The 13,682-nt window shown below is 36.6% G+C and overlaps 2 protein-coding genes across 2 annotated transcripts; both read left to right on the top strand.

The window, feature by feature from the left end:
* Positions 1 to 5,048: 5,048 nt before the first annotated feature.
* Positions 5,049 to 8,122, top strand: LOC103990347 (probable receptor-like protein kinase At1g49730). The gene is made up of 7 exons (XM_009409451.3): positions 5,049 to 5,266; positions 6,614 to 6,869; positions 7,024 to 7,076; positions 7,153 to 7,220; positions 7,355 to 7,444; positions 7,578 to 7,647; positions 7,718 to 8,122. Exons 1-7 carry the CDS (start codon positions 5,200 to 5,202, stop codon positions 8,017 to 8,019), a joined length of 906 nt encoding a protein of 301 aa, XP_009407726.2. The 5' UTR covers positions 5,049 to 5,199; the 3' UTR covers positions 8,020 to 8,122.
* A 122-nt stretch (positions 8,123 to 8,244) lies between these two features.
* LOC135616852 (uncharacterized) lies at positions 8,245 to 11,459 on the top strand. The gene is made up of 3 exons (XM_065116529.1): positions 8,245 to 8,931; positions 10,785 to 10,892; positions 10,992 to 11,459. Exons 1-3 carry the CDS (start codon positions 8,647 to 8,649, stop codon positions 11,283 to 11,285), a joined length of 687 nt encoding a protein of 228 aa, XP_064972601.1. The 5' UTR covers positions 8,245 to 8,646; the 3' UTR covers positions 11,286 to 11,459.
* The last annotated feature ends 2,223 nt before the right edge of the window (positions 11,460 to 13,682 follow it).

Genomic DNA, 13,682 nt, shown 5'->3' on the forward strand with positions numbered 1-13,682 from the left:
GATACAACACATGATAAAGATCTCATCTACAGCCATCTGAATAGTATTTGTTATGTTGTAGAACCCACCCAGACCTCTCGGCAGATAGATTGCTTGTCAGATCTCCTTGGCCACACCACAAAATCCATGCACTCCGTGATCGATGGAAACATCGCAAGTGCAGCTCACCACACGCTGAAGTCACTGGGAACATGTGATCCAGTTCTCGTGGTCCAACTTCCATACCTGCAGCAGCACTCGGTTGCGTCCGAGCAGTGCAATGCTGTGGATCCAAAGCTAGCTTGTCTTCTGTGCATGTTGTTGTCGGAAGTCCTCCGTGAAAGGGTCCAAAATGGATTGGCGGGGGCGATGAGAGACAAGGGAAAGGAGGACCGAAGGCGTGTCTCCCTCCACAAGAGAAATGTCTCATTCCTCGAGATAAAGGTCGATGGTTAACAGGAGTTGAGGAAGGCAGTAGCGAGACTTAGACCCTACCGTAGTTTGGCAGAATGAGTCGCATTTATCCTCGCCACTTTTGAGATTTATAGTTCTATTGATTTGATTTTTCTTAATTATCAAAAAAGAATGCCATGAAAAGGACCATTCCACTGCGGTTGCAACTAATATTAGGAGGCTAGTTATATTAGAATCAATATTTATGAAAGTAAAATATTTAATTTTATTTTTTCTCACGTTATCAATTTTGTTGATGAAAATAGCATAGGATTTAGCACTGACCATATGTGATATTTTCATCAGACGACGTAAGGAGAAAAAAAGTTAAATATTTTACTTCTTTTGTAAGTATAAGGATCTTAATATAATTTTTTAAAAATGTAAGGATTGAAATACTAAACGTACCTAATTAGATGAGAATAATATGTAATTAGTCCTAAAGTTGAACTTAAGAAATCAAATTTTTTTTATAAGATTAATCAAATTTTCTTATCCTATTGATATTGAGATGAAAGGAAATTTAATTTAGAGATTCTTATAATTTTTTTTACCGTCAATTTTCCTTATGTACTATTATTTGGAGAAATTTTTTCGTTTTTTTTTATTTTTTCTAGACAACCAATTGGACAATGACACATCAAAATTTAGGACTTTGTGTAATTTTAGTGATTTGAATTTTTTTTTTATATCATTAGTGTTGTGTATATATATATTTTTTTTTCTTTCTAGATTTTACTTGTCCTGTCAATTTGTTATGGTGTTATGGTGACCCTATAGAAACAGTGTCCATAGGAATACTTTGCGTGATAGGTTGGGGATTGATTTAGCTCTACTAAGAATAAATAAATGACTATTTTCAAGGGTATTTTTCATCAATTTTATTTTATTTTTTATAATAAAATAAAAATAAAAAAGTCAAATTTTTACATATTTATTTTTATGTTATTATATCTTAACTTTAAAAAATTCTCCAATAATTATATGAAAAGACTATTTTACCAATGCACTGAAGCCCTACGCTACCCCTACGTTGTTGCCTTCCAGTAATTATCACCTTGTGTGCGAGCAAATGACTTATTCTTATGATCATTATGTCCCATAGAGATCACTATGCTTTCGATGTTGGGCGGGTTCAATGAAGTGGAGGCTTCACTCTTGTCACACACAGAGGGCCTCAAAGATTGTGCCTCAATTACTAAATAAGTTTGGCAAAAGTGAAAACCTTGTCTCGTCACGACATCTTCATGGAAGGAGGTTTCAAAGCTACGATGATACCAACCCTTTTTACGATAGGTTCGATGGGATAGAAGAAATGTGGTGCGGGAGTTTCAACGGAAGTAAAATGATTATTTATGAAATATATATATATATATATATATATATATATATTATATACATATATATGTATATATATAAACGAACTATAATTGAAATCGTCGGCTCCAGCACTGAACCCGAAAGTGCGTGGATCCAGATTAGTTCGGGTCCTCAAAACCCAAACCCAAAACCACCTGCGTCCGGTTCCGTTCGGGTTCCCAAAAAACCAGGAACCGAAACCGTTAGGGATGTGCCTAGCTTACGACGACGGTTTGACTGTCCACGGCCCATACGAAATGGGCCGGCCTGCAGCCCTCATGAGATCACCAGCAGGCAAGGTTAAATGAACCGGCCCTATGCGCTCGGCCGGATTGCAGCTTACTTGACCCATTGCTAGCTCGTTAACGGGTCGAAGGGCCGTGCTTCAACTCACAACAGCCCGCGGGCCGCTCTGCAACCCACATTGGCTGACGTGCTGCAATTCGAGTGTCTCCTATTATTATTACATGTACAGCGGCATATTATTATTACTCAGCCTACTTGTAAAATAGACTTCAAGACATATATATATATATATATATATATATATATATATATATATATATATATATATATATATATTCGAGTGAGGCAGGCAATAATTGAGAAGGTTGAGGTGGGCATTAATATCCGAAGCTTAAAGTACGTCGTGGCTCTAAACATCCCATGTGAAGTGCCCGTCACTCGTTCACGCACTCATACACCCCATCGGCGTCGCTTTTCGTTTGTTGCACTTGCGGTGGGACCGTATGACTGAGCTCATTATTTGAGCCACAAACTTGTGATTATTTGAGAACTCATACTCAACATGTACATGTATTATGACAGACTCAGCAATCACTTCTCCTTTAGCTTGACCTTTTTTTTCTACTATCATGCATGTGTGTGCTCATCTATGGCTGTAAATACCTGTCCAAAATAAATGAAAATTCATGTTGGAATATTATAAATGCACCCCTTAATTTTGAGAAATTGGATATATATATATATATATATATATATATATATATATATATATATATATATATATATGAAAGTCTATTAGTTTTAGAGGGATGTAAAGGAAAGACAAATTTTAATCCCTGAATTTAATTAGCACATTCAGAATATATTTAATGAGTTTAGTTTAGTATATCACTATCGGATCAATGTTAAATATAAATAATATATCGAATGAGATTTGAAATCATCAATTAGAAAAGGTCATTATTAATATCATTATGTTCACTGCTTGCAACAAATTATTATTAGTAGTAATAGTAGTAGTTTAAGATGCATGCCGTTGTCCGAAAGAAATGCTTTAGAGAGATGAGAGGCACGCATCGAGAAACCCAACTTTTCAAGTGAAGAATCAAAAGAGTAAAAAGGTTTTGTACCACTAAATGTGTGTGTTTCTTTTGTTTAATTACAAACCAAGAAAAGCATCTTAGTTCCTATACAATGGATAGTGTGGAGTTTACTCACTGTTTCGATGAATTCTTTTACCTTTTGGTACGATGAACTTACATGATCTCTTACCGTACTTGTGGCTGGCTCAGGATAATCTTATGATGATTAGAACTATTTTTGTAACTTGTGCTAGAAAGCCACTTTTGTTTTTATTGGAAATCATAAGCTAAGGAAACGCAAAAACCTATTAACATTAAGGTATGTGTGATTTAATAATTGGTTCGAACATTACCAAAATTACTCATTTAGTCCATGAATATTTATAAATTTTTTTATTATTTACGAAATTAAAAATCATAATTAGTTGATAAAGAATATACTGTTAGCTAATTCAACACGTAATCGTTACGTAATATCCAGAGTTAGAGAAGAGAAGATGAAGGTTTAAAGTAAATATCGTAAACTTTCTTTTGATTATATATATCACCATTATAAAGATAATTACAAGCTTTCTTCGTATCCTTTATGACTCAAAAAAATAATTGTAAGTTTCTTTCTCAAAGATCATGAATACTTATCTTCGACATTATAAAAGTGATCAAACTTATCTTTTTTTAGGATCTATATTCGTACTTACAAACTTTCGATTATTAACTTGGGCATTAAAGGGATCATCTTAGTAAGTCTCTTCCGATCTCGATCTTCGTATAGGTGATGCATTAGGAGAAGAAAAATTTATTCATCGAAGATGCATCGGACAATCCTACGCATACGAGTTCGAACCAGATCAAGTTGACGAAGACATTATCGATATTTTCTCTTATCACTAATAAAGTGATTTCTTAATTATTCAAAAAATTAGTTGAATAATACTAATTCTCTGATATTATCTTAAGTAAATAATATAAATGTTCATATAATATGATTAATGAGTTACATGTCATTGAATATGAGAAGCAATTGGCATAAATTAAAGGCTGCCATGTGGAGTCAGTTAAAAGTAAAGGTGACGGCAGACCACGTGCGCATGCTTAACTGAAATCTTCGCGAGGGAAAAGAATATGCAAGATTAATTAATTGGAAAAAATAAAGCAGAACGCATAAAAAATAAAAAAAAAGTCATTAATGAATAAAGAAACTAATAAAATAAGAAGTTTACCATTTAAAACTCTTTTTTATATTGGTAATTAAAAATTAAAATAAAAAAATAAATTTTACTATTTATAGTTTATTAATTATAAATCTTATCGTATTGTTACTGCTCGTATAGAGAGAGAGACATGACGAGGTTAGATGAGATCATGAGAAGATTGATGTGGATAGGTCTTATCCTCGTTCTCTTCAACTTTATTTTTTCCTTGATATGCATATATCTTTCTTGAGCCCAAGATCAATCGTCATATCAAAAAATGAGCAAGAGATATAAGAGGCTATGATAGTGTTACATGATATCGTGAAAGGTATCTATCTTTTACATCAACTTTTTCATTTTATCCTCCGTCATTATTGTCGATATAGCCCTTGCAGTTGTCGCCTACACTCCAAACGTCGAATTAAGAAAGAGAAATAAGAAAAACATATTTACATTTATTTATATAGATAAAAAAATAAAAAAAATTAAAATGAACCCGTAAATAGCAGACAGCGATTGCGAATATAAATATTCTAAAATAATAACAGATAGCTGAGTAATAATGTAATAAAAGGAAGATTCGAAAAGTGGTTTCCTTGTTTTTTTATTTAAGATTATTATTAATTAATTCATGGAGTGTTTTTTTACTGTGCTGGTTTTTACTGAGGGCAGAGGAAAGAGAAGAAACGTGGGGAAGAAGGTTAATTGGAGGAAAAGTTAGAGAGATTCCTATCGCTGGCGAAGAGCAAATGGATGGGGGACCGAATCGAAATTAATAGGCCTTGGAAGCTTCCCATTGTTTCTCTTCGTCTTCTCGTCGTGCGGCGCCCGCCGTGTCCAATCTGTGTCGGAGGAGCTCGGCTCGGGATTGGTGCCATCGATCGGGGATGGAGCAGCGGCTGCTTCGCAGGCTGAAAGCCTCGATCTTGCGGCTGCGATGCCGGTCTCCGTCGGGTAAGTATCGAACTTGGCCTTTTTCTAGGCCACTCGAATTTTGTTCCGTTCCGCCGTGGTTATTGCAGTTTGTTGGAAATTGAGCCCAAAATGGGGAATTTTTGTCCATCTGCTGCGTCGGATTGTGCTTCTTCTTCTTCTTCGATTGTCTTTTATTGTCGGGATTTTGAGGGTGTGAGATGGGGAAAGGAGTTGTCTTCTTGGGAAATATGCTATTTGTTATATATATAAATGTCAAATTAACCTAAATATCTGCACTTGGAGTCAAATTCAACAACTTGCAGTGGTAGACTTTCATTGATGGAATAAACTTTTGTAATAACGCATGTGTTTGAAGATGTCGAGTGTTTTAGCAACGAGAGCTGAACAAAAACACCTTTCAAGAACTCCGAGCAAGAGAGACCGGATTCAGATGAAGACGGAGAGGAGTTTCCATGGATATGTCTACTAGAAGTTGTCATTTTGTTGTAAGCTTTGATGCTTGCGGACTCCAGCTAGAATTATGAACTATGTTACTTAATTTAGCGTCGTTTAGACTGATACTGGATCTCCAAAAACTCATGAGTCCATGCCAAATCTTATGTACTCCTCATCATCATTTTTCCCCTGCAAACTCTATACTGCCCTCTTCAGTCCTCACACGGAAATAGCCTCTTTGTTTGCAAAGATCCTAATAGGTACACTGATAATCTCAGACCCTGCATTGGGACCACCTTTTTTTCACCAGACATTGCGAGAGACTAAGTAGTAAAAGACACACTTTGTTGCTTCTTTATTCTAATATGTTTATTGTTTTATTGATATATAAACATGGAGAGATCACTGTACCTGTTTGGAGATGTACACGAAGTGTAATAAACGATACAATTCTGAAAAAGGCTGGAAATTGGTACAATCCAAAAGTAATAATAGCACTAATGTGCAGTGGTGCAGCTTAAATATATCAGGTTAGATTCTTGACTGCAATTAATGGACTTTTTTTATCCAGTTATATGATATTCAGTCGATTCCTTTGTTCTCTTACTTACTTCTGTACTTGCTAGCCTAATATCTAATGCAATCAATAGAATTTATAGAAATGTCTAATGCAATCAATACTTTCAGAAGATTGTCTTCATTCTTCTAAATTAATTCAGGTCTTGCTTTATCGAAGGTAAATTCTCATGCCATTGTACTTTCAGAAAGCCCTAACGAACTTTATGTTTCATGATTTATCAGTTTAGACAAACATGTCATTTTCATGCTTTCAGAATGACAGCTGATCCAATCATATCTATATTTACCATTGGATCGTAATAACAATTTTCAGACTGAACAGCTCAGTAGTGATATATCTTCTTAATGAAGGTACATTGCCATTTGTTGAGAATTTCACATACAAGGAGATCAATAAAGCAACTAATGGATTCGGCATGGTTCTTGAAAGTGGTGCTCAAGGAACAATTTATAAAGCTCGATTTCCTAATGGACTTGTTGGTGCCGTCAAAAGAGTAAGATCTCAGCAACTAGGGAAAGATACCTTCTTTGAGAATGTGCAACTGTTAGGACGCTTGCATCATCGTCATCTTGTCAGACTCAAAGGGTTTTCCGAGGGCAAATATAGGTATGTACACTTGGTAAAAATCCAACCTCTAAAGAACTCTATCATAGGATGTTTTGTCGAATCTATTGGTCAAACCTGTCAATAAGGTTGTCTTCTGAGTATCATCAAATTGACCTGTTAACTGTGAGGAATTCTCATGCCATAGTATCCTCAGGTTTCTTGTTTTTGACTACACGGAAAATGGGAGCCTGAAGGATTATCTTCATGGTAAGACACTCTTCTATATGAAGTAATCATCTTCACAATTTTCTTATAACGCAGAATGATTCAATTACTTTGTCAGATCCGTTGAGAACACCGTTGAATTGGAGGACCAGATTACAGATTGCTATTGATGTAGCAGCTGCTCTGGTGGGTGGTTGACTGGAATGTTTTCTTCTAAACATGATATAGCTTTACAGAAGCAGGCTTGACAGTTGATACACAAAAAAACATTAGTCCCTTTCCACGAATTATGAATTTACCTTCTACAATTCATGGTGCAGGAGTACCTCCAGTATTTTTGTGACCCACCTGTATACGATGTGTCTGTCAACTCAAACAATATATTATTGGATGAGAACTTTGTTGCCAAGGTAAAAAAAAACCACTTTGCCACATAAGTCATACTAGCCTGTATTGGAAAGCATAACTTTGTGTGGTGCTTTTGTTTTATTCATATACTTACCGGACATGTAGAAAAGATTATAGTTAAGTTTTATGTTTCAGTTATCTGATGTGGGCTTCGTCGATTGTGATTTCAACCGCAATAGTGAATCAAATGTCACGTGTTCAGAAGGTTGGGCCTTTAAACTTGATGAATTTGCATTTATTTGCTTGACAATACTTACAAGTGAATTTTCTGACAGATGATACCAAACAAAAACATAGGAGACTGGTTTTCCAGTTTGGTGTGCTCCTTCTTGAGCTTATAACTGGTCAGTCATTGTTCAACGAAGCAGAAATTGTCCAATGGATCCAAGAATCTGGATTTGCCTACTCAATCCACAAGATGGTGGACACTGATCTTGGAGATAGTTATGATTCCAAAGAACTCCAAAGTCTTTTAATTATAGCAAGATTGTGTACCAAGACCGAAAACGATACATTAATTTCTATTCCCCAGATATTACGGTATCTGCAAGGACGGCTGGAACACTCTGCTTTGTAATATTAGTGTGATAATCTTGAGAATTTAACTCGGAATTTATACTTTTTGAAATTGTAAATTTGACTAATAATGTAAAGAAGTTGGTGATCTTTTTTTTGTATAATGTGTATTACTTGTGTCTTGACATGTGTGCTGAATTATTAACATAATAATGTGAAGAAGTTAGTATAGTTTTTTGTTGTAAAGTTTGCTATTAAATTTATAATTATCATAAGGAGATGACTCTCTTCATTCTCTTGCATTGGATTATCATTTTAATTATATGACATCATTTTGTTTGATATTACATCATGAAATTAGTTTTTTTTTTATAAAATAAAAATATATTCAAGTTTTGATTCGATTGATATAAAAGTTAGGCTTAGAAAGCTTATTTTTTTTCCTTAGCAGATAATGCAAGAGTCCTCCGTGCATAGAATTTTTGATGGACTACATGAGGCCATATATAGCGTAATCATCGGCCATATAAGGCGTCAAGGGAGACGCCCAACTCGGGAGTGGGAAGCGGTTGATATCAACCACCTCTCGTATCGGTAGCGGAAGCGCGAAACCTGCGTCGCTTTTGCCGTCGAACCACAAATCGGCGATCAGTTCGATCTCGCGAGCGTGAAAGAGATCGACGGCATTATGAGGATTGCGGTGGCGGTGGTGGTGGCGCTTCTGGCGGCGACAGCGGAGGCCGGCGACCAGAACGACGTGTTCACCCCATGCGACGACGCCAAGATCCAGCGATGGGATGGGTTCACCTTCGGGATTGCCTTCTCCAACCACGACTCCTTCTTCTCCGACCGGGTGCAGCTCTCACCTTGCGACAGCCGCCTCTCCCTCTCCAATGTCGCTCAGCTCGCGGTCTTCCGCCCGAAGGTCGACGAGATCTCCCTCCTCACCGTCGACACCAGCGCCAACCCGGCGGTATGGTCAAGACCCCCTTTCTTTATCCCCTCCCAAATCCAATTTGAACGGTTTTGCTTCAGATGCTATATGCGGTTTAGTTTCTTGATCCGATTCTAGGTTTTGTTACGACTCACTGTTTGTTTTCTCTCGTTTGTTGAGTGATTCGTAGAAGGTTCGGCTTTTTTCGGTTAATGCACAACTGCATTTCTAATTATACATTGCGGATAATCTTAGACGATTGCAAGCACAAAATTATCTAGGAATAGAAGCATTTCTGTACCCCTATGATATTGGAATCATTCGGATGCGTAGGATCATCTCACACAAATCAGTTTCTTTTGCTACTGCTTTGGTATTGGAAGAGCTCTCGTTGTAAGCGTTTCTGTGAATGATGAGGGGAATCTTTGAACGGTTTGCACAATCCGTCTCTTTCTCCTTATCTATAGTTTGCATGGTCCTGTGAATAAATTATTTTCGTGGATGATCAGGAAAATTGTAGCACACAGATATGTGTTAAAATGGAGTTCAAATTATGCAAAATCCAATTTTTAATCATAATACAAACTACATTGATAAATCATAACAATTAGTACTGGAGATCGGAAATTTGCATGGAAAACTTAGAAAGTGATAGCATTTTATGACAATTATGCAACTAATGGAAGTGTGAGAGTAAATATAAAGTGCCTTCTCGAGGAAAAAAACTAGTGAGCCAACAGGATTAAATAAGCCATTGATCTCTTGTTTCCATCCAATAACTGAAAAATATTATTATCCTTGTCACTTTTTGTCAATTTTTTACAAACCTAAATTTATTACGAAAGAAAAAGAAACAGATGAGATTGTATTGGCAAATATAAATGAAAGAAAGTAAGAGAGAATCATCTAGAGGACCATATACATTTTTTTGACCATCTACCACTTTCTGTTTTATTTTCTTTGGTTTGTTTTCACACACATGTTGGTGAATCTATTCAGACAAACAACTGAAGTTATGTGTCATATTAGTAATTTATGGTTTCTGCAAGGTTGAACCTCAGATCTTTATTACATCAACTTAACCAGCGTTGCCATATGGAATGAGCCAATAAGCTTCTTATTGGCTAGAGATGCACAGTACTAGCTTTATACCATCCACAATAGAACCTGCAAATAAACATGTAAAAACTATAATAACCACAATGTAACATAGTGCACTGAAAAGATTCGAGTTACCCTTATGAACAGTGGAATTATGGAGGAGAACTATACATTTAAAATGCCCTGATGTTTTCTTTCCTGTAGAATATGTGATGATTATTATTAGACAAAATCTTTGTGTTATAGCATGCTTAAGTTTATGATTTTCAAAGGGTATGGTTTCCAATCATTCATGGATCTTATGTCACAATTGACCTCTATAGGTAAACTAAAATCCATCAGAAGCCATGTTAGGTATTTCCTTAATCCTCTTTACCATTAATCTGATTGACTTATCTCAACTAGGCGACACAGATATTAATCCTCTTATAGTACATGCAAACCACTTTGAATGACTCTCTCTCTTGAAGTCCTTGGTATTTTCCCTAATTGTTTGCCAATATAGAGAACTTGTATTAACTCTAGATATGCCAACAACTTTAGTTCAACAACATTTACTTCCTTTTCGATATGCTCTTACTACCCAAATTCTGATTCATAAAACACAAAAACCCAAAATCTGTTTTCTAAAAAGTTTTTTGATTGACCTCTGTCGTAGCTTTTACATTTCCAATCAGTGGAGGCACTCTGCATATCTTATCAGTACAGGCTGCTCTGTCACTCGTCTGAGAGTTAGAATTCTCATATTATTTGATATACAGCAATAGCGAAGAACCTTAAATCCTTTTCAGGTCACTAGTGGAGGATACATGGTTGCATTCGCTGGCAGGAAGTATGCAGCACGATCCGTTCCTGTTTTTGTTAGTGACAACACAAATATTGTAACCAGCTTTACCCTGGTACGTTTGTGCGATTCAAATATTGGAGTTTAAGACAAAGGTCAGGTTCCATAAAAAGAAAAATCTGTGACATCTGTCTCGGTGGTAATGTCTATATAGGTACTTGAATTCCAAAAAGGCACACTTCAGAATTTGCATTGGAAGAGAGACGGTTGTGTTTCATGTTCAGGGAAGTCATCTTTTGTTTGTCTCAACAATCAAGTTTGTGCAATCAAGACATCGAGTTGCAAACACCAGGGTGGTTCTGTTGATTGCAACATAGGTATACAATTGGCTTTTTCTGGAACTGATAAGCATGATGCTGTGCTAAATTCATGGTATGAGGTGTCCAATCTCCAGCAGTACTCTCTCTATGGATTGTATTCAAACATCAAAGATTCCCTTACCATCTAGTACAACAATTTCTTCTGACCCCCTCTTGATGTCGATATCGAGCTCCTGGACAGGCATTCTTTTGTAGTCTTACGGTACCACATGCCACAGATCATATTCAAATGTTTGTCTATCAGACGGATATTGTTGTAAAACTCATCTTATTCTTTTATTGATTGAACCAATGTTTATATTCTTGTTGGCCTGGACTTTTTCATTCATCTCGTTTTCCTTGTTGCTTACTAAATTTTATTAGGAAGGTGGTTTATTGGTGCTTGTGCTTGGAGAGTCACTGTTGGTATCATATTAGTATCTATACCTCATTAGTTGACCAAGTTGTGGCTGAACATGGAAAAATGTTCTCATCCCACTGTTCGAGGAGGAATGACTTGTTTGGTACTCTGATCAAATCAAAATGTCAGCTGCTTATGCATGGGACCAGCAGGTAAGCCCACTTGATGCTCTGAGGACAAACACATCAAGAATCTCCTAATCTTTCGGTGAACTATGTGTTCACTGATCTTATACAAACAATGTGTTATCAGCAGTGACATCAATTTGCTGTCATAGTGGTACTTGCATAAGCATCAAAAGCTACTTTTTTTTAATATCATTTTTAAGTAATTACTATTAAAAGGATAGATTACCTTTTTTTTCCATTCTTCTTTAGATATTTGTGATGGCTTTTCAATGATCTTTTGTTCCATCCGATCAGAAATTTGTGTCACCAACAAACATTATTCAACCCCTTGAAAGGCACATCAAAATTTGATTGAAGCTTAGATTTCAATCACCTCCAGTGCGAATTACCGTGATAGAACACATCCAAGTCTCTGCTGGTGTTGTCTCTTTGTTGGTTCTCCTGTTCTTCCTGGCGTTATTATGTATATGTTGCGGATGCTAAATCGAGAAGATTAGGTGAGATCAGGAACAAAAATGTCATAGTGGCAGCCAAGCAAGAAGCCAGTCGAGACCTTTTTTTCTTTCTTTCTTTACCTGTCTCTTTCTATATAATATACAGGTGAAAACATTAGCTTCTTTTGCAAGTGCGAGGTATAATCCATCTCCCACCTCCCTAAAGCACTTTTAAGCTAACATAATCACCGGACATGATGCTGCTTGATGTGGACTGCACATCAGAAGCAAACTGAGGTTACCTAACAGTTATCTCGATTTCTTTCTTCTAAACAACATAGCATTAAGGTCAACATCACCTCGTTGGCATGCAGTAGTCTGGCCATATAAATCTGAATCCCACATATACTGCACTTTGGACTATGTTACACTACCTACCAACATTAAACTAAAGGAACCAAGAGAAGGCTCGCCCTATGGTCCCCCTCCATCTCGATGATCCACCTAAGTGGTGCTCGTTTCGATTTCGATTTGTAGTTTATGTCACTGCCTCTCATGGCAATCATGCTCTTGATTTATGTGGTGTGTCACTTTAACCTACTCTCCATGAAAAGAGGAGCACTAGTTTGTATCTATCTCTTCCTTAAAACTATTTGAGTTGCATCCATCTGTGACTTTGTGAGAGAAGAGGGAGGTGCAGTGTGGCAATCCGCAGTACACTGGGTGGACTTAGAATGGCTCAGCGACAGCAAATCACCCATGCCTCATCTCCAACTCCTACAGGAGCAAAGTAAATATATAGTTTACTTGAATGTTTATGCATCTTGGGGGAACTTGAAAGTTTGGCAAACAAGCTTATGCCTCATAAACATCTGCAGCAAAAGGCCAGTGTGAGTTGGACACATAAAAAATGTATTGTATGTAGCTTTGTTTTTTACTGAGAAAACAGTATACTATATCTATTGATATCCTGTTTCATAGAATACCTTCAGCTTAAACTAATGTTACTTTAGAGGAGATCAAATTGGGTCATTCTTGGAAGTTAGGACAAAATATTTTCTTTATATATATACCAATACAAACCAACTTCTGCCAGAATCTAGCATTTCAATAATTTTGGATTCTTTTGACGTTGTGTTTTTTTTGTCTTACTCTGGTGTAAGCTGCTACTGAGAATCCTGTGAAACTTGCAGATCCATCACCATGATGAGAATTAAATGCTGGTTTGGACAGGTGCCTCAGATAAATTGGTCTAAGAAGCTATGGTAATGATTAGCTGCAAGCAAGTTTAAAAGTTTGGGTGCAGAGACACAGAGAGAGAGAGAGAGAGAGAGAGAGAGAGAGAGAGAGGACAGTGATGGAAAGGCAGCAAACTTTCCTACATGGTGGTTGCCTTCGTACCGTGAGGGGAGACAAAGCAAGGACAAGGCAAAGTGGATAAGAAACCTATCATTGATCTCCAGTACTTACCAAACTCGACTACTATTCAATCCATTGAGTTACTGATGTATGTTCTACATTGGGAGCCACTTATATCAACAGCTCCAACATCTACTGCAAGAC

This window comes from Musa acuminata, chromosome BXJ2-7, assembly GCF_036884655.1.
Source record: "Musa acuminata AAA Group cultivar baxijiao chromosome BXJ2-7, Cavendish_Baxijiao_AAA, whole genome shotgun sequence".
Taxonomy (NCBI): Eukaryota; Viridiplantae; Streptophyta; class Magnoliopsida; order Zingiberales; family Musaceae; genus Musa; species Musa acuminata.

What these genes read in the sequence shown, in the direction of transcription:
- LOC135616852 (XM_065116529.1), top strand. Translation starts at nt 8,647, where the DNA reads ATGAGGATTGCGGTGGCGGTGGTGGTGGCGCTTCTGGCGGCGACAGCG. An exon ending in ACACCAGCGCCAACCCGGCG is followed by an intron (nt 8,932 to 10,784) that starts GTATGGTCAAGA and finishes AATCCTTTTCAG; the next exon opens with GTCACTAGTGGAGGATACAT. An exon ending in TTGTAACCAGCTTTACCCTG is followed by an intron (nt 10,893 to 10,991) that starts GTACGTTTGTGC and finishes ATGTCTATATAG; the next exon opens with GTACTTGAATTCCAAAAAGG.
- LOC103990347 (XM_009409451.3), top strand. Translation starts at nt 5,200, where the DNA reads ATGGAGCAGCGGCTGCTTCGCAGGCTGAAAGCCTCGATCTTGCGGCTG. An exon ending in TTGATGTAGCAGCTGCTCTG is followed by an intron (nt 7,221 to 7,354) that starts GTGGGTGGTTGA and finishes TTCATGGTGCAG; the next exon opens with GAGTACCTCCAGTATTTTTG. An exon ending in ATGAGAACTTTGTTGCCAAG is followed by an intron (nt 7,445 to 7,577) that starts GTAAAAAAAAAC and finishes TTTATGTTTCAG; the next exon opens with TTATCTGATGTGGGCTTCGT.